This window comes from Peromyscus maniculatus, chromosome 9 (assembly GCF_049852395.1).
Source record: "Peromyscus maniculatus bairdii isolate BWxNUB_F1_BW_parent chromosome 9, HU_Pman_BW_mat_3.1, whole genome shotgun sequence".
Taxonomy (NCBI): Eukaryota; Metazoa; Chordata; class Mammalia; order Rodentia; family Cricetidae; genus Peromyscus; species Peromyscus maniculatus.
This window is the reverse complement of record NC_134860.1, coordinates 49,467,157-49,494,357: the sequence shown is the minus strand read 5'-3', so window position 1 is coordinate 49,494,357 and position 27,201 is coordinate 49,467,157. Positions and strand designations below refer to the sequence as shown.

The following is a 27,201-nucleotide window of genomic DNA, read 5'->3' as shown; positions in this document are numbered from 1 at the left end:
GAGCAGGTGGCTCTCTATGAATCTGAGGGTTTCAGGCCAGCCAGAGCTACATATCTCAAAACAACAAATTCAAATTGTGTGTGTGTGTGTACATACATAATATGTGTGTGTGTACCAATTATAGCATATGCTATGTGTCAATAGCAACAACAGATTTTCCAGGAAGTGAGGAAGGTTGCATCCACTTATGGATGGTGAACCACCATTCAGGTGCCAGGAACTGAACCTGGGTCCTCTGGAAGAATAGCAAGTACTATAGAGACATCTCTCCAGCTCCTAAGATCTACTGTCTTTAAAATGGAATCCAAATCTCTCATCTTCTACCATACTGAAAGACTCTATCTAGTACTGTGGTTCTTGGACTGGATAGCCCAGTGGTAGAGCATTTTCACAACATGCATAAGGCCAGGGCATGCAGGGAGGTGCTGTCATGCCTCATCTCTATCACCACACACAACATACATTTTACATAAAAATATTTAACTATAATTTATATATTTCACAAGGTCCACATGTTAAGGACCTTAAAAGAGCAGTTATCTCTGAGCTGGGGCTACAACTTAGTGGTAGAGTACCTGCTTAGCATTCCTGAGGCCCAAGGTTCAACCTCCAGCATCATGAACACAAACAAGTGATGTTATAAACAGAAGAAGGTACATTTGTGAATGATTAATTTCAGCAGTGCTCTCATACGCCAATAAGGGAGATCTTTTGCTTTCGCTCTTGTTTCTGGCTATGTTTGCCAGCCCCAGGAATCTACTGGTTTCCACATTTCCAACACTGAGATTACAACTACCTAACAACAGGCTGAAGAGATGGTTCAGGGGGCTGGAGAGATGCCTCAGAGGTTCATAGCACCGGCTGCTCTTCCAGAGATCCTGAGTTCAATTCCCAGCAACCACCTGGTGGCTCACAACCATCTACAACAAGATCTGGTGCCCTCTTCTGGCCTGAAGGGATATATGCAGGCAGAACACTATACATAATAAATAAATAAATAAATAAATAAATAAATAAATAAATAAATAAATAAATAAATAAATAAATAAATAAATAAATCGGGGGTGGGGGAGAGATGGTTCAGTAGCTAAGCACAGGCTGCTCTTTTGGAGGACCCAGGTTCAATTCCCAGGGCCCACATCACAGATCACAACTGTCTGTAACTCCAGTTCACAAAGATGACTCCCTCTTCTGGTCTTCAAGCAAACACTCATACACAAAAGTAAGTCTTTTTCAAAATTAAACTTAAAAAAAAGAAAGTCTGCCATTACACACAGCTCTTCTTAAATTTCTGTGGGTTCTGGGAATCTCAGAATCTCACACTTGAAAGCAGGCATTTTACTGAGCTATCTCCACATTTCCTGTACATTTTTAAAATACTGTTTCTCCATGCTGCAAAGATGGCTGTCTATTAAGCTGTTTGTCTTAGAACATGTCTGAAATCCCAGAACTCAGGATACTGAGGCAGGAGGATTGTTAGTTCAAGACTGGGTAGAGCCACATAGTGAAACTCCCTGTCTTTCCACATATATAAAAGGAAAGAAGAAACCAATAATCTTTAATTTAGGGAATCCGGGGGACTTGAGAATTGGCTCATTGTTGAATAGCACTCGTTCTTGTGAAGGACCTGGGTTCAATCCCCAAGTACCCACACGGAGGCTCACCACCTCAGGTACTAGGTTTGTATCTGGTGCACAGATGACATTCAGGCGAAGCACTCATATGAGTAAGACAAATCTGGGGGGGCGGGGAGATCAACACCCAATCTGTACCATAAACCAAGGCTGATTTGAGTTTTTGCCAGATCTCTGTGAGTTCGAGGCCAGCCTGGTCTATAAAGCGAGCTACAGGAAACCCTGTCTTGAAAAACAAAGAAGAAAAAAGAAAAAAAAAATGAAAAAGAAAAAAGAAAACCGGGGCCTGAAGGGTACAAATCTGTGGTATACTGTGTGCAAGGACCTGGGTGTACAATCAACTAGACTAACAATCTGTGCACCCCATCCCGCCCATCTGTCTCTCAACCAATAACATCCATCCGTCACCCACCCACGCGTGTTCTAGTCCCGCTAATTTAATGTGTGGTCACTCCGGAAGGACTGAAAGAATCAATATGGCCGCTCTGCCAGCAACTGACATGGCACACACAGCCTCACTGCTCCCGGAAGCACGAGAGAGAACAGCCGTAAGGATTACATCCGCTGTTCCGCCAACACCTAAAGCTTGCGCTCGCGAAGCCGGAAGTGGCTTCTCATCTTGGCTCTTTATCCGGCTGGCCTCCAGGCGTCCGCGTGAGAGTTGCATGTCTCGTCGTTCTAGGCTTGGGAGGTGCTAGTTCGCCTCGCCTGATTCGAGCCGGGTCGGTGCTGGGAGCTAGGATGTCGGACACGTGGAGCTCTATCCAGGCCCACAAGAAACAGCTGGATTCGCTTCGTGAGCGGCTGCAGCGGAGGCGGAAGCAGGACTCGGGGCACTTGGGTGAGGTGCGGGGTGGCTGGGGCGGGCCGTGGAGGGGCGAGCCACCCCAGGAGAGAAAGACAGCCCGGGCTCCGCGCCCTTTCCGCAGTGACCATTTATTGGACGCCTCGAACGTTGCTAGCCTGCTTTTCCCCCCGAGTAGCCGAAACCTATGCTCACCTGCAGGAAGCCTGTGCCGCCTCCCCTGGGAAGCCTCTCAGTACCCTATTCTGGGGGGCAAGCAAGGCCCTTTTTGTTGTTCTTAGTTGTAGCGATTGCTCAGTCACTGTGTCATCTCTTTAACACTTTGGGCAGGGATTACACCTGTATGCCCCCAGTTTATCAGGCACAACAAGGTCCTCACTAGGTGGTGCTCAATGGGTAGGGAAAAGTGTTTACAAACGTAGGGAGAATCTGAAAACACTTGGGTTGGTCTTAAAGGTTTAAAACATTTTTTCCCCTCTCCCTTGTATGACAAACTCGGAAAACTTGGAGGAACTTGAAAAGATTTTGAGTCCTACCCTAACGTTCTTCCCCAGCACAAGGTCAATTGTTTAAGGTAAATCAGTAGTTGCAAAGCTCTGCCAGAATACTGAATCCATACCACATGCGTGGCTAGCTTGTGACAATGCTTGTTAGTATTCTCAACTTCCGTCAGCAGATCTTGATGAAATTAAGTTCATGTGCTCATTTTCTGGACCTGGATGCTCAGGCAAGAATCTTACCATAACTAGTAAGCATTAATTGCATATCTACACTATTCATGAGTCGTGACAAAAATAAAACATGGTTCTTACCTTAAAGGAGCTTAAAATCTAGGAAGTTAGAAGAAAAGGCCGGGAGAAAGCCTGGCACGGTGGTGCATGCCTTAATCCCAGCATTCTGGAGACAGAGACAGGAGGATATCTATTAGTTTGAGGCCAGCCTGGTCTACACAGGGAGTTGTGAGTTCCAGGACAGCCAGGACTAGGTAGAGAGACCCTGGTCTCAAAAAGCAATAGGAAATAATAAATAAATGAATGAATGAATAAATAAATAAATCCATATTCAATAAAATGATGAATAAGAATTGGCGTCCTCGGTGGAGTCTTCCTACTGGAGTTGCCACTTGAATTGGCCCTGATTTTTAAATCTTTTTTTTTTTTTTTTTTAACTTATTCTGTGTGCATTGGTGTGAGGGTGTCAGATCCCCTGGAACGGGAGTTACAGACAGTTGTGAGCTGCCATGTGGTTCCTGGGAATTGAACCTGGGTCCTCTGGAAGAGCAGCCAGTGCTCTTAACTGCTGACCCATCTCTCCAGCCCTGGCCTTGATTTTTAAATTTTATTAGCCAATACAAAATTTGTCAGATTACACCACTTTTAAAAATAAGGCAGTATGGTAAAAAAAAAAAAAGGTGCAAAACATAGGAATCAGGGAATAATTAGAAACCAAGAGTTGGAGATTTTTTTTTTCCCCTCACCATTCAAACTAACCTCTCTGCCTGGTAAGTTTGGTTTTCTTATTTTTCCCGTTTATGTTTTATGTGTATGGTATACGTGTATTTTGTCTATATGTATGCCTGTGATGTCTGTGTACCATGCATGTGTACCATGCATATGGTGCCCATGGGGACCAGAAAAGGATTCCCTCCACCCTTCCATTTCCCTGCAACTGGGCTGTGAGCCACCATGTGGGTGGTAGAAACCGAGGCTTGAACCAGGTCCTCTGCAAGTACAGTCAGTGTTCTTAACTGCCAAGCCATTTCTCCCGCTGCTGCTTCTTTTGGTATATCAGGTTTATGTAGGAAACATAATTACATATCTGTCATAGACAGATGACTACACTGGTTCTTTCTTTCTTTTTTTTTTCTAGACAGGGTTTCTCTGTGCAGCTTTGTACCTTTCCTGGAACTCACTCTGTAGCCCAGGCTGGTCTCAAACTCACAAAGATCCGCCTGCCTCTGCCTCCCGAGTGCTGGGATTAAAGGCGCGCACCACCACCACCACCACCACCACCACCACCACCACCACCACCACCACCACCACCACCATCACCACCCAGGCTTAAACTGGTTTTTAACCAACTTACCAAAGACTCCAGTTCCTGGACTTAAGTATCTTATTACCTTTTTGAAAACAGTCATTTAGGGGATGTGTATTTGCTGCACAAGCTTGAGGACCAGAGTTCAAACCCCCAGCATGGTCTTGAAACCCCAAACACTATCAGCAGCTGAGATGAGGAAGAGAATAAGGCAGAGAGTTACAGAGGCTGCCACTTGCAACACACACACACAAATGCAAAAACATGTATTTATATGGGTGTTTCTGAAAAAAAAAATTTATGTAAAAACATACTGAAAAATGTAGATCTAGTTGAGTGTGGAAGCATACACCTATAATCTTGAACTTGAAAGACAAGAGGATTTTGAGTTCAGGGTCATCCTCAGGGATATAGCTATCCTGAGTACCTTGTCTCAAAATCAAAAAGGTAGGAGTGGTAGACCACACCTTTAATACCTGAACTCTGGAGACAGAAGCTGGTGGATCTTTGAGTTTGAGGCCACCCTGATCTACATAGTGAGTTCCAGGACAGTCAGAGCTACATAGTAAGACACTGTCTCAAAACAGAAAAAGAATTAAGAGCAGTAACATTTTAATCACAAATATGTAGGCACAACTATCAGATTGCTTGCTTTGAGTAGGTAGATTTGGTGTTTTGTTTGAAGTAAACCTAGTAACAAAAAAGCTTGTTAAATATGGTGTTGCCAGAGGGTGGCCTCGAATGCCTTTGGGAGGCAGAGACAGAGAGATCTATTTGAGTTTGAGGCCAGCCTGATCTACACAGCAAGTTCCAGGACAGTCGGGGCTACACAAAGAAACCTTGTCTTTAAAAACAAAAACATGGGCTCGGAGGATGGAAGGAGGGAGAGGAGGGGGCTCTGTGGTTGGTATGTAAAATGAATAGAAAATTTCTTAATTAAAAAAATTCTTCTCTTCTAGATTTAAGGAATCCAGAAGCAGCACTGTCCCCAACCTTCCGTAGTGATAGCCCAGTGCCAACTGCACCCACCTCTAGTGGCCCTAAGCCCAGCACCACTTCTGTGGTCCCTGAGTTAGCTACAGACCCTGAGCTGGAGAAGAAGTTGCTCCACCACCTCTCAGATCTGGCCTTAACCTTGCCCACTGATGCTGTTTCCATCCGTCTTGCCATCTCTACGGTAATAACAACCTGATAAAATTAGAATTGATCACATATTTGCTGTTGGTCGTGGTAGTGTCTCATGCTCGTCTCCCTTCTCTAGCCAGATGCACCTGCTACTCAAGATGGGGTGGAAAGCCTTCTACAGAAATTTGCAGCTCAGGAGTTGATTGAGGTAAAGCGAGGTCTCCTACAAGATGATGCACATCCCACTCTCGTAACTTATGCTGACCACTCCAAGCTCTCTGCCATGATGGGTGCTGTGGCCGACAAGAAAGGCCTTGGAGAAGCAGCAGGGTCTATCACAGGGCAGAAACGGCGTGCAGAACAGGACTCGACTACCGTGGCTGCCTTTGCCAGCTCTTTAGCATCAGGTTTGACCTCTTCAGCATCAGAACCAGCTAAGGAGCCGCCTAAGAAATCAAGGAAACATGCTGCCTCAGATGTTGATCTGGAGATAGAAAGTCTTTTGAACCAACAGTCTACTAAAGAACAACAGAGCAAGAAGGTAGGGGTCATATGGGAATGCTCGCTCACATTATGCTCTGAATTACAGTTTTGATGTGTTACCTTTTGACAAGAAGTATTTCTCAGAATTCAGACTCGGAGCAGTGGTTTTCAGCTGGAGGTGGTTTTCCTCTACCTTCACCTCCACCGAAGTTTGGCAGTGTCCGGCTACATTATGGTCACAGCACTGGAGAGTGCTGTTGGCATTGAGTAGATACAGGATCTAGAAGGTGGGGGCCAAAATTTTGCTAAATATGCTACAGTGCATAGTAGGACACCTCCCCCACAATAAAACTGTCTAGCCCAAAATATCATATTGTAGGAAGTCCTGTAGTAATCATATTGTTAGGAGGTCCTGATTTATGGAATCTATTTGGAAGAATCCTCAGAAGAGGATTCAGAGAAAAGAGCAATTCAAATAAATATAGGGCGACAGGAATCCTAAATGATATTCATTTGGACCAGGTTATGGAAATCAATGAAATTATCAATGGTTCTGATTAGAACTACATTGAATTCTCATCTGTTTATGACTTCTAGTTTAGTTTTAAAAAGTTAGTTTGGGGGCTGGAGAGATGGCTCAGAGGTTAAGAGCACTGGCTGCTCTCTCCGAGTTCCTGAGTTCAATTCCCAGCAACCACATGGTGGCTCACAACCATCTGTAATGAGATCTGGTGCTCTTTTCTGGTGTGCAGGCATACAACATGCAGGCAGAACACTGCATACATAATAAATAAATCTTTTAAAAAAAAGTTAGTTTGGCTTTCTATGAGGATAACAATGTTTTCCCTTATAGAATTATTGAATATACTGAGGTAAGCAATAGAATACTAGCATTGTGCCTTTCTTAGTACTATATCAATGCAGATTGGCCTGAGGGAAGCTATACTCCTAGGGAGGCAAGATCAGCTTAATGTTCAGTTGTAGAAACCAGGCTTTTGTATTTTACTTCCTTTCTAAAGCCATTCTCCTATACTGTTAGCTCATTGATCTCTTCTCGGACATGACTGTGAGGTAGACTTGTGGAGGTGGTTTAAGGGCTAATTGATCTACAAACTCTTAAGACCAAGGCTACTTCTGTCACAGGTCAGTCAGGAGATCCTAGAGCTATTAAATACCACAACAGCCAAGGAACAATCCATTGTTGAAAAGTTCCGCTCTCGAGGTCGGGCCCAGGTGCAAGAATTTTGTGACTATGGGACCAAGGAAGAGTGCATGAAAGCCAGTGATGCTGACCGTCCTTGTCGCAAGCTGCACTTCAGGTCTCTTGGGAGGGAATGAGGTGGGGAGGGTCTTCCAGAAACAGTAATTCCTTTTCAGCATAGTCCATCTGTCTTTGGTATGGCCATTGTATGAGAAGGAATATAGGTTCACTTGTAAATAAAAGGAAGATTTCTAGTCAGGCATCTATATCTCTGACCAGTAACTAAAGTTAAAGTTCTCTGGAAAGGAGGATAGTCCTAGAGAAACTACCTGGGCGTAGGCCAGTGTTTTATTCTGATGTAACGGTCAGGGTCTTTCCTATAGTAAGAGAAGAAAGTCTGTATTTTGTTGTTTTTGAGACACGGTTTTTGTAGCTCAGGCTGGCCATGATGAAGATGACCTTTCTGACCTTATGGCTCTACCTACCAGTACTGGTATTATAGGCCTAAGCCACTGCACCCAGATCAAGTCTTTATTCAAGAGAACGAGTTCTTAAGTTTAACAATACAGAAAATTGGGGGAGAATAAGACATCTTGCATTTGAATGTATGATCTACTTCTGAAGTACCATCTTGATTCTGATCCCCCTTTTTTATTTCCCCAGACGAATTATCAATAAGCACACTGATGAGTCTTTAGGTGACTGCTCTTTCCTTAACACATGTTTCCACATGGATACCTGCAAATATGTTCACTATGAAATTGATGCTTGCATGGATTCGGAGGGTCCTAGCAGCAAGGAGCATACGCCAAGCCAGGAGCTTGCTCTTACGCAGAGTGTTGGTGGCGACTCCAGTGCAGATCGACTCTTTCCACCTCAGGTACCTACATGTCTGGAGAGCCTGGGAAAACCCCTTTCAACCTATAGACTTAAACTGAATGGGGTATCCGTACGTGTAGAAAAATAGGGAATAATTTAGCAATCTGGCTCACTGATGGGAATGGAATGGGATAGAAATACTTGAGTTAGAGGGTTTGGGACCATGAATCTGTGAAGGAAGGAAAGATGACCAAATACTACCTCATGCAGTGGATCTGTTGTGATATCCGCTACCTGGACGTCAGTATCTTGGGCAAATTTGCAGTTGTGATGGCTGACCCACCTTGGGATATTCACATGGAGCTACCATATGGGACCTTAACAGATGATGAGATGCGCAGGCTCAATATACCAGTACTGCAGGATGATGGCTTTCTTTTCCTCTGGGTCACAGGCAGGTAATATAATCCACAGATATGTAGGTATGGGCAAATATAGTACAGAGTGAAAACTGGGTGGGAAATAAAATCCTGGGTTTTCTTAGGCATTCGATTAAATGTGTTACTGATTAAGGATCCCTCCCCTTCCCATGGGGCTGGGTTTTCTCAGGCCTGCGATTAAAAGTGTCACTGATTTAGGATGCCGACCCCCTTCTATGAGACTTAATATTTATAGCACAAATACTTGGGATTCTTGATTTTAGAAAAATAGTCATTAAGATTAGATGCTGTTCCATCTTTTCATTCTTAGATTTATTCAGTTGCCTTGATGGTGTTTTCCATGTAAATGTTTCTAAGACATGAGATATTTTGAAGGGAAAATTACGGGCAAATTGTTTTAACTTTTACTTCTTTCTAGGGCCATGGAATTGGGCAGAGAGTGTCTGAACCTCTGGGGGTAAGTAGAAATTGTATTGCAATTTTTTTTTTTAAAGATGTTATGTATACAGTGTTCATTCTGCCTTTATGTATGCCTGCACACCAGAAGAGGGCACCAGATCTCATTGCAGATGGTTGTGAGCCACCATGTGGTTGCTGGGAATTGAACTCAGGACCTCTGGAAGAGCACCCAGTGCTCTTAACCTCTGAGCCATCTCTCCAGTCCCAAGTGTTGCATTTTTTGAGGGAGATTTAGTTTTAGTTGTAAGAGGTGCACGTTCCCTTCTCTGAGTATCCCCATCAGTCTGTGCCTGTGTCTAACACTGTGTCTCAACCCTAACACTGTGTCTCAACCGTGAAGCTGAGGTTGTAGTTCATTCTCTCATGCTCCATAGCTATGAACGGGTGGATGAGATCATCTGGGTGAAGACTAATCAACTACAGCGCATCATCAGGACAGGCCGCACAGGCCACTGGCTGAACCACGGAAAGGAACACTGCTTGGTGAGTAACAATAGGCCCAACTTAGGACGAGGAACTGTGTAAAAGTCCAAAAGCTGTGGTTTATAAATAACAGTGTTCTCTGTGATGAGCAGGTTGGTGTCAAAGGAAATCCCCAAGGCTTCAACCAGGGTCTGGATTGTGATGTGATTGTAGCTGAGGTATGTGCTCCCCCAGGCATCTAAAGCTTTCATATTTTCAATACAATTTCTCCTGTCAGGTATAGTTTCCAACTTTTTATTCATTTGGATAACTTAACAGACAGGGGTAGAATTGCAATCTTGAGAAAAACTTTTTTAAAAAATTTATTTTTACTTCAGGTAAATTATATGCAGGTGTTTTGCCTGCATATAATTCTTTGTGAGGGTGTTGGATCCCTTGGAACTGGAGTCACAGATACTTCTGAGCTGCTGTGTGGGTCCTGGGAGTTGAACGGGGGTCTTCTGGAAGAGCAGTCAGTGATCTTAACTGCTGAGCTATCTCTTCAGCCCTGCAATCTTGAATAACTTTAAGTAGCTTGGTTTTTATTTTCTAGGTTCGTTCCACCAGTCATAAACCAGATGAAATATATGGCATGATTGAGAGATTGTCCCCTGGGACCCGCAAGATTGAGTTATTTGGACGACCACACAATGTGCAACCCAACTGGTAACTTTACTAGAGAACAGGACAAAACTTTATAGCTAAGGACAAGAAGTCAATGAGTTGTATATATCCTGGTAGTCTACAGATGGGCTTTAAAGAGCTCAGATGCCAGATGGCTTAAGCTTATGTTTAAATCATTTTACTGGAATCTACGACATTCACTAGAATCCAAAGAGCTGGTCTCAAAGTTATAATAGCCTAAGGATCCTCACCTATTCTGTGGGATATATTAAATCTGCCCCCTAGTGGCTACTAAGCATTTATTTAATTTGTCAATTTTAATGCTTTAACTCCTATGGCTGGCATTTTAATATCAAAAGATTATTCATTGGCAATGACTATGAATGAAATAGGCCTGGCTAACATCAGTTACTAATCCTTAGCTATATAGATCAAGCTGGATCCTGTGACATGAGTCTGAGGCAGAAGGATTACAAGCTTAAGGCTTCCTCAGGCTACATAACGAATTTAATTTAGTGAGAGCTGTATCCAAAGGGAGGGGGGCTGTTGACTGATGTAGCTCAGTGTTAGAGCATACATGCAAGACTCCCGTATGAAACCCCCAGTACCACCACCACCACCACCACCACTACCACCAAAGAAATAAAAATGCAGACAGTTTTAATATCTGCACCTCTACCAGCTCCTAAGTGATCAACTGCCATATACTTTGTTCTGATCTTTTTAAAATCTGACATGGGCTGGGCATAGTGGAGCACACCTTTAGCCCTAGCAGAAGGCAGCAGGCAGATCTGTATGAGTTCAAGGTTAGCCTGGTCTACATAGAGAGTTTCAGGACAGCCTGAGACCTAAAGAAACAAAACCTTAGCAGTGCAAGCCCTTATAGAACTTTTTGGTTTGTCTCTTTCCCCTCTTGTTTTAGGATTACTCTCGGAAACCAACTGGATGGGATACACCTACTAGACCCAGATGTGGTTGCCCGGTTTAAGCAAAGGTATCCAGATGGTATCATCTCTAAACCTAAGAATTTATAGAAGCACTTCCTTATGAAGCTAACCATTCATAGCCATGGCTCTATCGACCACACCTTAAGAGGAGTGTTTATACAGTAGTGCTCCCTACCCCGTATTTAAATAAAAGTTTGTATTGTAGTTAGAATTTCTGAAGTGAAATTCTGACTTTGCCACTCAGCATGTGTTCTTGTGCAACTCTTTTCTCAGTATGAGTCATGGAATGTTGTAAATGTTCAAATTAAATGGACACATGGAATAGCATTAATATGTTGATCATTACAAAACAGGACTATACAGGTTCACAGTGCTTAGCAATTAGTATGCCATGAACAGGGTTAATCTGAATTTCACTTAGTTTTACCAGGCATATGGTTTGCTTATTCTGTGTGGTTTTGCTGGTTTATTATTCTGTAGCTTATTTGTAAGAAAAATAGATCATCTTCAGTTAAAGAAGAACCTAGAATGTGAAAGGATTGGTTTATAAATTATGTAAATGAAAGCACATTTAAGATATTTCATCAAACACAACTTCTTTACTTTGTAAAACCTCTCATTAGGGTATAGAGTTCTGCCTCTTACATGCAAAACTGGTAATCAAGTTAGGTAAAGGAAGTTTTGACTGCAGAAATACTTGTAGGGAAAAAATGATAGTCCTGAATGATGTCATTTCCCCTCCAGCCCAATGTGCTGAGAGGTGTGTATGTGTGTGTCAGGAATGGGGAGGGGACCTTAAGACAGGATCTCACTATGTAACCCTGGCTAGCTTCAAACTCAGAGATCCAACCTGCCTCTACCTCCCAAGAGCTGGGATTAAAGGAGAGTGCCACCATACCCAGCCTTTGTTTTTTGAACAAGGTCTATGTAAGTTCAGATTGGCTTTTAACTCATAGAAAATTCTCCTATGTCCACCTCCAAAATACTGGGATTAAAGTCATGGGCCACCATGCTCTGCAAAACCTTTGTTCTAACTTTGCCTCATGTAGCCTAGCTTGGCCTCAAACTCACTAGTGGCCAATTATGACCTTGAACTCCTGACCTTTCTACCTGGGAACTGGACTCAGAGCTTTGTTAGTGCTAGGCCATAACCCTACCCACACAAACCTTCGATCTTAAAGCACTGTGTAGATTAATAATAGTGTTCCCTTTTTAAAGGGAATTTTAAGTCAGTCTTTTCATTCCTCTTTAATTTGGGATTTAAACCCAATGCACTTTACCACTGAGCTGTAACCCTAAGCCTCCTATCCCAGTGCTGATTCCTCCGAGGAGCAGAGCTAAGCACTTCCCCAATAACATTTTAGGCAAGGCCTCTGACAATTTTTGACACATTTCTTCAAATAACCCCCATGATTTGCTTCCATAGTCCCTTCACCCTTCCCTGTGCTATTAACCTGGTAATTTTGCTTGTAGTGAAGTGCAAAGCAATTCCAAATGACAGTAAATTCACTGGCCTCTGCTAAGAAAGAAAAGGTGGGGGCATGAAGGGCTGGGCGTAAAGGTCAGGCACTGCCAGAAGAAGCCCAGCTTGTCTTTCAAAAACAGGCTCCTGGACTTGTGTACGGCAGATGAATCTTCAAGGCTTGAAGAGGAAAGGCTACTTCACAAACACCACCGAGTTTGGATTTCTAGAGGCCACCCAGGCCAAGAATACATCCCTAAAAGAAGGAAAGAACACAAACTTATAGCCTGGATATATATATTCTTGAACTATGTTTTGTCTTTTCAATAAAAAACATACCCAAATAATTCCCTATATCACCAAAACATAACATTATCATCTTAGTAAATATAGGAACAAAGGAACCTAAAAGTGAGAAGTAGTGACAGTGCTAATCTATCTCTTAGAGGTCTGGGGCTAGAACACATGTGCTGTTTCCATGGATATAGGTAATTCCCTGGAATATTTTGGTAGAAGGGCAAAGCTTTCACTTGCTACTTGCCCCTTACCTATCCCTCACCAATTTCTTTGGCACTGGTAACTGAATCAGGCCCTTACTCATGCCAGGCCAGCTATCTTCAATTGAGCTACAGCGCATCCCTAAGCGATCCGACCAAGCTGTTTTCTAGCAGCATCCCTAATCAGATCTATCCATCTGCCTATCTGCCTAAGGTAATCTGACCACTTCCCAAGAGCCCGCCTAACTACCACTTCAATCTGAAGACTGCTGCGCTCACCTGCAGTGCTTCACCACACACTCATTGCTGCAGTATTCGTTGTCCCAATCCTTACTGACCACAGGAGGGTTCTCACAACCAGACCTCACGCATCGAGGCTGAGGTGACAGTGTTACAGGGGATCCGCTCACCAATTCAACGTCCATCTGAGAAGGAGACTCCACCTTAGAACAGGGAGCAAACACGGATGGATCAGAGTGCTACCTACCTAGTTAAAACATCTCACATTCCAGTAGAGAAATAGGTACCATACCCCCTCACAGAAGGAGTTCCAGAAAAAGGTAGGTTCTTGGTCTTCTCCTTTATAACCAAGCTTTAGAGTCTTGCGAAGCAGGATGACATGTAGATTCCAACTAAGAATTTTTTTTCTTTTTTTTCTAATCGGAGCTGAGGACCGAACCCAGGGCCTTGTACTTACTAGGCAAGCGTTCTACCACTGAGCTAAATCCCCAACCCCTAAGAATTTTATTTTAAAGTAAGTTGTTATAAATTAAAACTGGCATGCAGAGGCAGGAGAATCAGATTCAAGGCTATCTTTGGCTACAGTGAGTCTATGTCCTGGCCTACATGAGACCCTATCTCAAACAAACAAAAAAACTGGCAGAATTGGGTTTTTTTGAGGAAACAATACAGGCTTACCTCAGGAACCACATCCGTGATCATTTCACAGATTGTCTCAGGAGAGGTCGCCTCTGCTGGGTGGGCCTCGGGGCTGCAGTTCAGAGGCTGCTCAGGGCTGCTTTCCACAGCTGGAGGGATGAGGGCAGTCTGCATTTTCAGAGTGGGTGGAGGCACAACCTTGCTCTGCAGAGGGGGTGGCTGCTGTTGTAAATTGATTCTAACTTTCTGAGGTGGAGGCTGTTGCATGGCCTGAAGTGGAGGAGGCTGCTGCAGAATGGTGACTTGCTGTTGAGTTGGGGGCTGAGGCATTTGTTGCAATGGAGGAGGCTGTAGTCGGGGTGGAGGCAGTTGCATAGAAGCAGCAGCAGCTGCTGCAGCCTGCAACACTGACCGAGTGACAATCTGGGCCTGCTGACTGGGCTGAATAGTAGCTGTACTTGTTTGGCCTAATTGGAGCCCACGGGAGGTAACCACTGTGGCTGGGATAACAGTAACCATTCCTCCTTGAGACATGGTAATAGAAGATGGCAACATCTGTTTGGTAATAATCAATTTGGTAATATTGGGCTGACCTCCAGCCCCTGAGGATGCCTGGTTTGTCACATAAGATGAGAGCGTGGAATTAACTACAATGCAAGGAGACAAAGCAGGCGACTCCGTTGAGGCTGGTGCTGGAGATGCTGGGTCAGCAGTAGTCACAGGAGGTGGTGAAGGAGTCTGTGACTGTGGGACAGGATCTAATTCCACTGTTTCCACAGTAGCCTAAAAGAAGACCAAAATAAAAAGGCAATGAGTCATTTACTCTTCACTGCAGCACACATTCATCCTCATTACATTTCAAGAAAAGATATGTAATAGACAGAAAAATAAATACTTACAAACACTGAAAATAATGGATAAACTCAAAGACTACTTTGCAAGGCTTATGATATGAAATACTTGGGAAGCCTTAAATCAATTTTAACTATGTAGTAATAGGTTCCACAGGGCTTCTTTTTTCATTTTTATTTTATGTGTATGTGTGTTTATCTGCACATACGTGCACAATATATGCATGCTTTGGGAGGTCAAAAGAGTGCACTGGGTCTTCTGGAGTTACACATGGTCCTAAGCCACCATGTGAGTGCTGGGAACTCAGGTCCTTTGCAAGTAGAGTCAGTACTCTAACATGTGCCCCTCCATTTTTGAGAGGGGTGTGTGTGTGTGTGTGAGTGAGAGAGATTTACCTATAACAACTTTTATAAAATGAGTTGGTTTGAGATACCCATTTGTTGTCATCTTACCTGACACTCCTGGTTGTCTTTATAAGCAGCTAGCGCCTTGAGATACTCTTTCTTAGCAGCTTCAGTTTTCCGCTTATACACCTATGAGAAGACACTGTTTCAAATGAACCATACTCCTAGGAGAAACTGACAATCTATTACAGTCCATCAGGAACTCAGTCCAACCTCAGACCACTCCTTTCAGTGAAACCATTTTTTGAGCGAGCAAAAATGACCTTTATGGCAAATTCAATCTACTGTCTTACTAAGAGTATCTACACTTCTAAAGTGAACAGCAATCCATGTTCATTGCTGTATCAAAAACAAAACCATCTCCAAATTGTAAGGTCAGTAATCTACATAGCTCAGGACTACCCAACTCTGAAACTTTTCCCCTAGAAATGTGCTAAGTTGTCAAAGATGGTCCCAAGAGTCCTTACCTCTTATGTGCCCCTTCTCCCACTAAAAGCTGAAGGTAAAGCTGAAGGCTATTTCCTCGTCTATTGAATCTGGACTGTCTCTGTGACTTGTTTGGTCATTAGAATGTACCATAGTGCTTAAAACATGAGACGCTACATGAAGAAGCAACAACATACCAACTAATAGATGGTAGTACTGCCAGCCATAGCCACCATAGCCTACCATATTGTTGCAACAGTAAGAAATCCAGGCAAAAACAGCAGAAACACCAAACTAACCCATGAGGATGAGAATTAAAGCAGCAATAAGTAACTAAAATAAATTATAATAAATTCAGCCTTTTGTTTTAGATACTGAGGACTTGCTTTGACAGGCATGTGGGGTAATGATAATTACAGCTATCTGGGGGTTAGGGATTTAGCTCAGTGGTAGAGTGCTTGCCTAGCAAGCACAAGGCCCTGGGTTCAGTCCTCAGCTCCACAAAAGAAAAAAAAAAAAATTACAGCTATCTTCAGTTTACATGTGATGATTAATATCCCTCCACCCACACCTCCTGCGGCACACACCTTTCTCAAGCTAACCTTTGAAATCCATGATCCTCTCTGCCTCTACCTCCTAAGTGCTGGAAGTACATACCACTATTACCAATTGATTTTTTTTTAATTCAGTTTAAATTTAGGGAGATTAACTATGGTTTTTTAAGTTTACATTTCATGAGAAGCCCATTAATGAAACTGTACCTGAAGAGGGATAGTTTTAACATGCAACTTAACAAGAAAGAGCTTAACTTTACAAATAGAAAAATATGAGGCTTTAGGAAGTTTACCTAAAAACTAAACAGTTAAAGACACAGAGGGATTAGGCACTATTAGTGGATGTCATATGGAATGTTGAAATAAGGAAACTAGACTATCCTAACCTTATCATTTGGAAGCTGTATGACCTTAACTGGGCAGTGAACCTCAGAGTCCCATCTTTAAGTTTTTTGGGGACAAGATTTCTCTGTGTAACTCTGGCTGTCCTGGAACTCACTTTGTAGACCAGGCTGGCCTTGAACTCACAGAGATCCACCTGCCTCTGCCTCCCCAGTGCTGGGATTAAAGGCATGTACCATCGCACCTGGTAGAGTCCATCTTTAGTAAAGAGAGGATGGTTATTTAACAGTTTAGGAAGGATGCAGTGTTTTTATAATGAATTTTTATCAATTACTTGTGTGTACATGTGTATGTTTCTGGAAATGTGTGTAGAGATTAGAGGTCAGCTTGTAGAAGTTAGTTCTTCCCTTACACCATGAGGGATGTGGGGCTCAAACCCAATGAGCCATCTTGCAGTCCTACTTATAGTTTGGCAATGAATTTTCTGGGCTAGAGATTTAGCTCAGTAAGAAAGCATACATGTATAAAATAGGAGAGCTGAGGCATATATAAAGCCTTGGGTTTGCTATCCAGTCACAAAAATAAATTAAAATGATTTTTTCTGTAACTTCTAAGATAAAGGATGTGCGACTGCCATTAACAAAGAGCTGACAAGTAAAGACCCATGGTGGTGTGAACAAGAATGGTCCCCGTAGGGTCACATATTTGAGTGTGTGAGAAGGATTGGAGGTGTGGCCTTGTTGGAGGTGTGTCACTGAGGCTGGGCTTTGAGGTTTCACAAGCCCAAGCCAGGCCCAGTGTTGCCCTCTTCCTGCTGCCTGCAGACCTGGATGCAGAACTCTCAGCTCCTTCTCCAGCACCATGTCTGCCCGTGTGCTGCCATGCTCCCCACCATGATGACAGTGGACTAAACCTCTGAGCAACTGTAAGCAAGCCCCAATTAAATGCTTTCCTTGTAAGAGTTTCTGTGGTCATGGTGTCTCTTCACAGCAACAGAACACTAAGATTCTGTCCAATTAAAACCTTAGAAAATGTTTACTACCCGCTATTCACCTGTTTTTGCTCTTCTCCAAGACTGTCCCACATGGAAGCCACTATCTTCGAAACCTCGCCAAAGGTAGCATTGGGGTTCTGTCCCTTGATGGCAGCCTGAGTATCACGAAAGAATAATGCATATGCAGAGACTGGCTTCTGAGGTTCATTAGGGTCTTTCTTTTTTCTCTTCTTGGGAGCCTTTTGCTTTTTCCCTGTTTCCACCACCACTGTCTTCTGGGTAGGAAGTTGCTGTCAGGGAGAAAAACAGAGAGAACTAAGAAAGGGTTTTGATAGGAACAAAACTAGGCAGGAGAGATGGCTCAGCAGGTAAGGAGGGAAAGCAGCCACAGCCATGGCATTTAAGCTAAAAACAGAAGCAATGGTTTGGAAACCACATGTGAGTGAGGATCACTAAGAACAGAGATTGAAGAGAGCATTGTAACAAAATGAAGAGGTAGGAACCCACACCCAGAACCAAGTAAAGATGATTAAGCTTTATGTGACAAGCATTTTACCCTAGAATAGCAGTAGAATTAATTTTGGCAGGGAATGCCTCACCCTCCGGAAATCATCAACACCATCCTCATGAAGTGAATTGGTAGGTGAAGGAGTAGTTGAAAGACGATCCTCAGGTGACTGGGCAGGTGGCAAGATGGTGCTACCTCCTAAACTCAAACCAAGTTGAGAACTCAGTTCTGACTGATCAATAGTGGTCAACTGGCTATGTCCCATTAAGCCAGATGTCATGTCTGTCATTGGTACATCAATTGTAACAGGTGGATTGGCACTATACTGAGTTCCTATAGAATGGTCCAGGTCCTGAGAGAAGCAGAAGGACTAATTAAAACACTAAACATTAAAATACCATGTCCCCCTCCTTAAAAATCCCTGGCTCATGTAGACTATCATCATTTAAACCCTACAGAACATCAAATAATTTGTCTACATAAAAAAAAAAAAAATGTTGGGAGGCCAGACATGGTGGCACCTGCCCTTAATTCCAACACTCAGGAGATAAAAGGAAGGGGGTGAAATCTCTGTCAGTTTAAGGCCAGCCTGATCTACTTATCTGAGTTCTAAGTCAGTCAGGGCTTTATAGTGAGACCCTATCTCAAAAACAAACAGAAAAGGACAAATAATTCATTTAGTATAATCTGTGGGCAATGACAACATACAAGCTAAACCCACTGGTATCTCCCAGAATAATAGTCTTTAAAGTTGTAATGCATAGGCAATGAGAGCAGAGAAGCTGAAGTGGAGACGGATGCCTGTCATCAAACACATGACATGGAGATGCGATACTAATGACATGCTGGAAATGCTAAACACTTATAACTTCTGAGTCTATAATTAGCACTTTATTTGGTTCAGCCCATTTTTTAAATAAATCACTCAATGTGCCATTTATATATACATTTGAATTCCAGAATAGGAAGACTATTACAAAAAACCCTTTTAAAAAATATGAATCATTTTCATTTCAAAATGTCCAAGTTAACATTGGCTATTTTACAACTTAAAATTATTTTTAAAGACAATCTCATTTATTCAGGTAAAATTAAGTCTTTGTGGTTGAGTCTTAAGCTTATATAAGAATAAGAAACCAGTACTAGCCATGTTTAACATGGACTAGAGATTAACCTTTGTCCCTATGAGCTTGGGTGAAGGCGCCGCTGTGTGTCACTCCTTACCATAGTCAAGCCCCCACTCAGGAGCCCCCCGCCCTGCTCCATCAAGCCGTGGGTCATGCCCACAGGCATGTCCAATGTCTGAACTCCATACTGAGCTGCAAAGCTGCCATCCTGTGAAGAAGAGGGGTCTGCCAGGTCATCAAAGTGGCCGACCACATCTGAGACAGCCAAGGAGGGATCAGAATCCAAGGAGATAGGTGGGATTTCAAATTCCTCATCACCCAAACTTGGTGTATGGAATGTCTGTATAAGAAAGGGGAAAAAATTAGTAAGAAGAGGAGAAACTGCATATCTCCTGTTCTAATTAGTCTTTAAACACAAGTAAGTAAGGAAACAGCCTATGATGCTAAACATCCTACTACAGATACTAATATACACCAGTTATCTCACAATATTACACTTGAAGTTTCAGACCACAGAAATGAACTGTTCACCAGCCAATCACACTTTGTTGTTTCAGGTTCCTCTGGATCAAATCCTAAAAAATATTGCCATAGGAAACTTACCTACCTCTAAAATATTCGCACTTAAGAGTTTCTTAAGGCATCTTAAGTAGGCATGGTGGCGTACACCTTTAATCCTGGTACTCAGGAGGCAGAGGCAGTGGGATCTCTGTGAGTTCAAAGCCAGTTGGTCTACATTGCATGTTCCAGGACAGCCAGAGCTACACAGAGAAACCCTATCTCAAAAAACCCTCACCATTTTAGAAATTTCAGTGTTAGCAAATAAGATTCTTACTTGTATAGGATTTGGGGGCCCAATAAAACCAAGAAAAAGGATAATAGCTACAAAGTAAATTTGAGGCTGGCCTCCTTATATAGCAACGCTTGTCTAAAAAATAAAAAGTAAACACAAGGAGAAAAAGATTAGAGCACCTGGCTCAGTCGTCCCCTCTTAAGTCTAATAATAACCAGTCTTCTGGTTTGTTTTGGGTTTTCCCCCCATTTTCTTTCCTTTCAGGACCTAGTCTCAAATGGCAAGCCTCCTGGCTACTGTAATTAAGCGTGTACCAGCACACTCAACTTCACTCCTATCTGGAATGGGAGCACTCTCACAGAACTAACAGCAATGTCTAACCTAAGATGTGTTTGTTTGACAGTTTCCTTGTGGCACTAACAACTAAAATAGAAGGATCTGTAGCAATAAAGTATTACAAGAAATAAGCAGGTGGTTTTGTAGTATGGCTCATCTCAGCTCATGGCCTTGGGCAGGTTTTCCTCACCTATAAAAACAGAGATTATAGCCTGGCACAGTGGTACATACTTGAATCTCAGCAAGCAAGAGACTGAGCCAGGAAGATTACCATGAGTATCAGGCCAGGCTGGGCTATGTAGTTAGTACCAGGCCATCTAGTGAAAAAGACCCTATCTCAAGAAAACAAAAATAAGCTGCGTGTGGCCACATATACCTTTAATCCTAGCATTCCAGAGGCAGAGAAAAGTCTAAACTGTTCCCAAGCTCTGGGCTTTTTTTTTTTTTTTTTTTTTTTTTTTTTTAGGGAAAGATCAGTTTGGGGATTATGTTTATAAGAAGTATGCTCAGAGCCGGGCGGTGGTGGCGCACGCCTTTAATCCCAGCACTTGGGAGGCAGAGCCAGGTGGATCTCTGTGAGTTCGAGGCCAGCCTGGGCTACCAAGTGAGTTCCAGGAAAGGCACAAAGCTACACAGAGAAACCCTGTCTCGAAAAACCAAAAAAAAAAAAAGTATGCTCAGGAGCTAGTGAGATGGTTCAGTGGGTAAATAAAGGTGCATGCTACCAAGCCTACCTAACAACTTGAGTTCAATCCCTGGGCTCCACATGGGAGAGAGAGAGAACCTATTCCTCACCACCAAACCCCGTTAAGGGGTACAAGCATGCGTGTGTGTGTGTGTGTGTGTGTGTGTGTGTGTGTGTGTGAGAGAGGGGGGGGGAATACACATAGTAAATAGATATAATGCAATTAAAATATGGGGGGCTGGAGAGATGGCTCTGAGGTTAAAAGCACTGACTGCTCTTCCAAAGGACTCAGGTTCAATTCTTAGCACCCACATGGCAGCTCACAACTGTCTGTAACTCCAGTTCCAGGGGATCTGACACCCTCACACAGACATAAAATGCAGGCAAAACACTAATGTTCACAAAATAAAAATAAAAAATAATAAGATAAAGGATGCTTAGATACTGAATGAAAGAGGGGCAAGGGAGATGATTGGCAGTTAAGAACACTTGCTGCTCTTGCAGAGTTCTCAGCACCCAGTCTGGTGGCTCACAACCACCTTCCATTCCAACTCCAGGGGCTCAAATGCCTTCAGTCCTCTGTGTGCGCACTCAGACTCAAACGATTCTGAGAAGCAAACATGAAAACTACCACTGCCCTCCTCTTCTTATTCTCTCTCTCTGTTCTTTATCCTCAATCATTTGCCCTGAGGCTTGAACTCAGAGCTTACCACATACTAAGCAAAAACTCTAAAACTGACTCATATACCAACCATCCATTATTTTAAAAAAAATAAAATACAAAAGTTTATTAAAGCAAGAATGATGGCTCAGCACTTGCTGCTCTTCCAGAGACCTAGGTTCTATTCCTAGGGGGCTTACAACTTTGTTTAACTACAGTCCCCGGGGATCTCATGCCCTCTTCTAACCTCCATGGCCACTAGGCATGTGGTACACAGACATACATGCAGGCATAATATCCATACATATAAAATTTTTAATTTAAAAAAAGTTCCTTGTATATTCATTTTGAAGAAACCAACTTTAACATCTAATTTATCCTGTTATTATGGATCCTTAAAATTATTTCTAAAAACAACAGAGTATGGGGAGGAGAGATTGCTCAGCAGTTGAGAGCACTGACTGCTCTTCGACAGGACCTGGGTTCAATTCCCAGGACACACATGGCAGCTCACAGCTGTCTGTAACTCCAGTTCCAGGGATCCTCACACAGAAACACAAGCAGGCAAAACACCAGTGCACATAAAATAAAAACACAACAGAACACACTGAGTGTGATGGTGCACACTTAAATCCCAGCACATAGAACAGCGGTTCTCAACCTTCCTAATGCTGCAGCCCTTTAATACAGTTCCTCATGTAGTGGGGACCCCAACCATAAAATTATTTTCATTGCTTCTTTGTAACTGTAATTTTGCTACTATTATAAATTGCATTGAAGGGGCTGGAGAGATGGCTCAGAGGTTAAGAGCACTGCTTGCTCTTCCAAAGGTCCTGAGTTCAATTCCCAGCAACCACATGGTGGCTCACAACCATCTGTAATGAGATCTGGTGCCCTCTTCTGGCCTGCAGGGATACATGCAGGCAGAATACTGTATACATAATAAATAAATCTTTAAAATAAATAAATTGCATTGTAAATCTGATATGTGACCCCTGTAAAAGGGTTGTTCAATGGCCCCCCCAATGGGTTGCAACCCACAGGTTAAGAACCACTGATTTAGGGGCCAAGAGAGATGGCTGCTGTTCTAGAGGACCCGGGTTCAATTACCAGCACCTACATGGCAGCTCACAACTGTCTGTAACTCCAATTCCAGGGATCTGACACCTCACACAGGCTAAACACCAATGAACATTTAAAAAAAAAAAAAAATAAGAACAACCGACTTAAAAGCCAAACAATGCAATTGAAAAGAAAACTCTGATTTAACAGATCAAATTTTAGACAGGACCTCATTATGTAGTCCCAGCTGGTCTGGAACTTGGAGAACTGCCGCCTCTGCCTCCTGAGTGCTGGGATTGAAGGTGTGCTCAAACACAAAACACCATGTACCAGCCAACTCACTGAGAGAAACAGAAGACTGATCTTCACATCACACAGCTTCCTACCTGAAGCAGTGCAATAATACTGCACCTTCCTCTCTGACACTCATTCTTTTAAATGGCAAATTTTTCATATACCTTCAATTACCTCATGGCAGTTTGGATGGACTCTTTGTTATCTGACGGTTTAAAACTTCTGTTCATTTTCAAACTGTACTAGTACTTGGTATATTCTAAATGAGTTACATGTGTATATTATAAATACCTTCTCTTCTTGAGTACCTATTTGTTAATGTATCATTCTAAATCTTCAGAATTTCATACATGAAACTCTCTACACGTATGTACAATGTATTTGTAAATACAAATTTCACATATGTATTTACAATTATGTCTTTTTGTGTCGTCCCCCGCCCCCGCAAGACAGAGTTTCTCTGTGTAATAGTCCTGGAACTCATTTTGTAGACCAGGCTGGCCTTGAACTCACAGAGATCTGCCTGGCTCTGCCTCCCAAGTGCTGGGATTAAAGTCGTGCGCCATCACACCTATTATGATTTATATGTATGAGTATTTCGCCTGCATGTATGTATCAGCACCACATGCGTGCCTAGTGCTCAGAGGCTAGAAAAGGAATCAGACCCCCTGGAACTGAAGTTATGGATGGTTGTGAGCCACCACATGTATGCTGGAAATTAAACCTGGGTCCTCTGCAAGAACAACAAATGCTTTAAATCTCTAAGACATCTCTCTAGCCTCAATGTCTTTTTAAAAAAAAAAAAGAACAACTTATTTTCACTTGTATGTTATTGTATGAATGATTTGCTGGCATGTGTGCCTGTGTTATTGTGTGCGCAGTGCCTACAGAGACCAGAAGAGAGTGTGGAAACCAGAGTTACAGGCTCTTGTGACCTGTCCTGTGGGTGCTGGGGACTGAACCCAGGTCCTCTGCAACTGCAGCCAGCGCTCCTAACCAATGACTCATCTCTGCAGCCCTTATAATGATGTCTTTTGATATAAAGAAGTTCCTAACGTGAACGTAGTCTAATTCTCCAATTATTTCATGGTTAGTATTCTATATAGGCAGCTATTGTGGACTTTCTCAAGACCCTTCAGATTATAACATCACATAGCATTATGGGAACTGAAACAAAAAATAAACAAACAAAAACTTGAAAAATTACTGTTCTTCAAAAAAGGGTTGCTAAAAAAAGTCACCCACTTTGAAGTTATCTGTGAAGTTCAAAGTAAGACTGAAGACAGAAAAACTCACACACCAATCAACATAAAGATAAAAGCCAGGCATGGCGGTGTGCGCGCGCGCGCGCGCGCGCGCGCACACACACACACACACACACTTTTAATCTCGGCACTTGGGAGGCAGAAGCAGATGGAAGCCAACCTGGTCACATAGCAAGTTTGCCCCCAGCCAAGACTGCATAGTGAAACTATCCCCCCAAAACAAAAACCATAAAGATTAAAAATTCACCACCAAGAGGGTGAGAAATAAGGAGGTGTGGAAGTTGTAAATAACAGGCCAGGCAGTGTTTGCACACATCTTTAATCCCAGCACTTGGGAGGCAGAGGCAGACAGATGTCAATTCGAGGTCAGCCTGGTTTACAGCATGAGTTCCAGGACTGTCACACAGAGAAACACTGTCTTGAAAAACACCAAAAAACAAACAAAAAAACAAAAACAAAACAAAAAAAAGTTGTAAATAAACAATAACAGAACCCAGGCCTAAAGGAAGCTATTGAAATTAAGCTTAAAATTTAGCCTTTAATCCCAGCACTCAGGAGGCAGAGGCAGGCGGATCTCTGTGAGTTCCAGGCCAGCCTGGTCTACAAAGCGGAGTTTCAGGAAAGGTGCAAAGCTACACAGAGAAACCCTGTCTCGAAAAACCATAAAAAAAAAAAAAAATTAGCTGTGTGCCCCCTCTTCTCACTAAAAAGATCATAAGTCATAAAAAGGAAAAAGGAGGGCAGATGCAAGCCTGGAAACTTCCCTTTTTCTGTCAGTGCTGGAATCAAGGCTCTGGAATCAGCAGGCAAGAGCTCCACTACCATAGTCCCTGGAGGTAAGAGGTGCCATCTCTAATGGAACCACCTTTTCATTGTTCAACTTCATAAAAGGGGCCACTGGTGGGATAAATTTGAAAACTATTTGTATTTCCTTTTTTTTTTGACCTCAAAACTAAAGGCCAGCCTGGTCTACATGGTGAGTTCCAGGACAGCCAGGGCTACTCAGAGAAACCCCATCTCAGAAAACAAGCAAACAAACAAAAAAACGCCCCCCCCCCCAAAAAAAAAAAACTAGCAGCCGGGTGTTGTGGCATATGCCTTTAATCCCAGCGCTCTGAAAGGGAAAGGTAGAGGCAGGCAGCTCTGCAAGTTAAAGGCCAGCCTGAACTATATAGTGAGATCCAGGACAGCCAGGGCTTCTTAAAACAAAAACTAGCAACTACTCACTGTCAATCTCAACCATGAACATGTTAGGATTTATTATAGGATAAACCCACAAATCAGCAATCGACAACTTTTGGAAAAAAAAAAAAAGAAAAAGAAATGCAAATGATTCACATCGCTGGGGGTAGGAGGGAGTATATAATCCTCAAAAGGAGGTCCAAGGTTCAAGTTCTAAAAAAAAGGAAATTATCATACACTGCATCTTTTACTTTGGCTTTACCTAAAGAAGTGTTATGCTTATAGTAGTAAAATCTGTCAACCACGTTTTCTGGAATATCTTAGAGCAGTGGTTCTCAACCTTCCTAATGCTGCCACCCTTTTATCACAGTTCCTCATGCTGTGGTGACCCCACCACTACAGAATTATTTTATTGTTACTTTATAACTATAATTCTGCTACTGTTATGAATCATAATGTAAATATCTGGCATGCGACTCCCAAGGGGTCGCGACCCGCCGGTTGAAAATCGCTGTCTTACAGGCTCCAACAACCATTGTTTCTATTTCACACCATATTTAAAAAGCAAAACAAGGGGCCGGGCGGTGGTGGCGCATGCCTTTAATCCCAGCACTCTGGAGGCAGAGGCAGGTGGATCTTTGTGAGACCGAGATCCAGGACAGGCGCAAAGCTACACAGAGAAACCCTGTCTCGAAAAAAGCAAAAAACAAACAAACAAACAAACAAACAAAAACAAAACAAAACTAACAAACCCTATTGTTATAGTTTTTTAAAAACTGTGATCCAAAAGTGAAGTAATCTGCTCCAAGTTTATAATCACCGGCAAACAGGTAGACTCCACTCCTTTTATGTTCTCTAGCAGTCATTTCCTTCCTTCTGTCCTTCCTTAGCAGAGCACGCAGAAACCACGTCGGTAAAAGTAACCACTTTTATCAGAAGTTTCAAAGAATTAACACCTGTCCGAGGTGAACCCTTGCTAGATAAACTACTTTCTTATCTCGATGTCTTTACTGAAAAAAACCTTCTTCCTTGCTATCTTATTGCTTCGATTTCACCCTAACCAAGGCCGACAATTCCTTCGTTCTCGACACTCAGAACCGGACCCCTTCCTTCCACAGGCAGTCTCCCCAACCAACATCCTGGTTTTCGGATGACAGCCGCTTCCCGTCCGTCGTCCCCCCCACCCCGCCCGCTCCCGACAGCCTTCCGAGGCTCCCGAAGCCTGGGCCACCGTCCTCCCCCAGCTCCCGTCCGCCCCCGCGCTCTCCCCGCACCGTCCTGCCCCAACCGCTGCCCCAGCGTCGGCAGCTTTTGCTCACCTCGGCCCCGGACAGGAAGGGATGCGAGGGCCCAGTGATCGTCAGGTAATTGTCATTTCCTCCGGGAAACTGCAAACCAAAAAAAAAAAAAAAAAAGCCACGGGGGATAAGTGAGGGGAGCCGGGGTGCGCTGAAACCCCGGCGGCCCCCAGCACCCCCGAGCCCCCCTCGCTCCTCCCTGGCCCGGCTCCCAGTGTTTGCTTCCACCTAGTCGGCCGTGCTGCTCGCCAAACCCCCGAGACCCGGCGCCTACCTCCATCTTCACAGCAGCCCTACCAGCCTCTCAGCGTCCGCATCGCTCCCACCGGCCCCACCGGGTTCCGAACGCGTCACTTCCGCACGGGGGGAGCGTCGCTCTCCGCTGATTGGACGGAGCCCCGGCCGAACGAGTCGCGAGCCGAGCCGCCGGAAGGCTCGCTGTCGCCCCCTGGAGCTTGGTGGGATGATGGCATGTAGAAGAGCGCGGGGCGGCCCTAGAGGCGGCGTCGGGTACTCAGGATCCAGCGAGGATTTCTGGGGAGAG

The 27,201-nt window shown here is 43.4% G+C and overlaps 2 protein-coding genes across 3 annotated transcripts; one reads left to right on the top strand and one right to left on the bottom strand.

Moving 5' to 3' along the window:
• The first annotated feature begins 2,220 nt into the window (after nt 1–2,220).
• On the top strand, nt 2,221–11,279 carry Mettl3 (methyltransferase 3, N6-adenosine-methyltransferase complex catalytic subunit). Its single transcript, XM_076544977.1, has 11 exons — nt 2,221–2,475; nt 5,436–5,653; nt 5,738–6,142; nt 7,228–7,403; nt 7,949–8,165; nt 8,375–8,562; nt 8,963–9,001; nt 9,378–9,486; nt 9,579–9,644; nt 10,019–10,131; nt 11,012–11,279. The coding sequence occupies exons 1-11, from the start codon at nt 2,376–2,378 to the stop codon at nt 11,121–11,123; spliced, it is 1,743 nt and encodes a 580-aa protein (XP_076401092.1). The 5' UTR covers nt 2,221–2,375; the 3' UTR covers nt 11,124–11,279.
• Nucleotides 11,280–11,615: 336 nt separating this feature from the next.
• Nucleotides 11,616–27,191, bottom strand: Tox4 (TOX high mobility group box family member 4). Of its 2 annotated transcripts, none has more exons than XM_042284827.2 (9): nt 26,932–27,191; nt 26,679–26,747; nt 19,179–19,421; nt 18,046–18,306; nt 17,506–17,736; nt 15,179–15,259; nt 13,914–14,657; nt 13,275–13,420; nt 11,616–12,754 (listed from the first exon to the last, which is right to left on the bottom strand). In XM_042284827.2, the coding sequence occupies exons 1-9, from the start codon at nt 26,935–26,937 to the stop codon at nt 12,694–12,696; spliced, it is 1,842 nt and encodes a 613-aa protein (XP_042140761.2). In that variant the 5' UTR covers nt 26,938–27,191; the 3' UTR covers nt 11,616–12,693. The 2 variants fall into 2 exon arrangements, with proteins under 2 accessions (XP_042140761.2, XP_006993454.2); XM_006993392.4 differs by having other exon boundaries at nt 13,275–13,438; nt 26,932–27,108.
• Between the last annotated feature and the right edge of the window lie 10 nt (nt 27,192–27,201).

What these genes read in the sequence shown, in the direction of transcription:
- Mettl3 (XM_076544977.1), top strand. Translation starts at nt 2,376, where the DNA reads ATGTCGGACACGTGGAGCTCTATCCAGGCCCACAAGAAACAGCTGGAT. An exon ending in TCCGTCTTGCCATCTCTACG is followed by an intron (nt 5,654 to 5,737) that starts GTAATAACAACC and finishes TCCCTTCTCTAG; the next exon opens with CCAGATGCACCTGCTACTCA. An exon ending in TTCCTCTGGGTCACAGGCAG is followed by an intron (nt 8,563 to 8,962) that starts GTAATATAATCC and finishes ACTTCTTTCTAG; the next exon opens with GGCCATGGAATTGGGCAGAG.
- Tox4 (XM_006993392.4), bottom strand. An exon ending in TGAGTGGGGGCTTGACTATG is followed by an intron (nt 18,307 to 19,178) that starts GTAAGGAGTGAC and finishes TGCTTCTCTCAG; the next exon opens with GACCTGGACCATTCTATAGG. An exon ending in TCACGGATGTGGTTCCTGAG is followed by an intron (nt 13,439 to 13,913) that starts GTAAGCCTGTAT and finishes CCCTGTTCTAAG; the next exon opens with GTGGAGTCTCCTTCTCAGAT.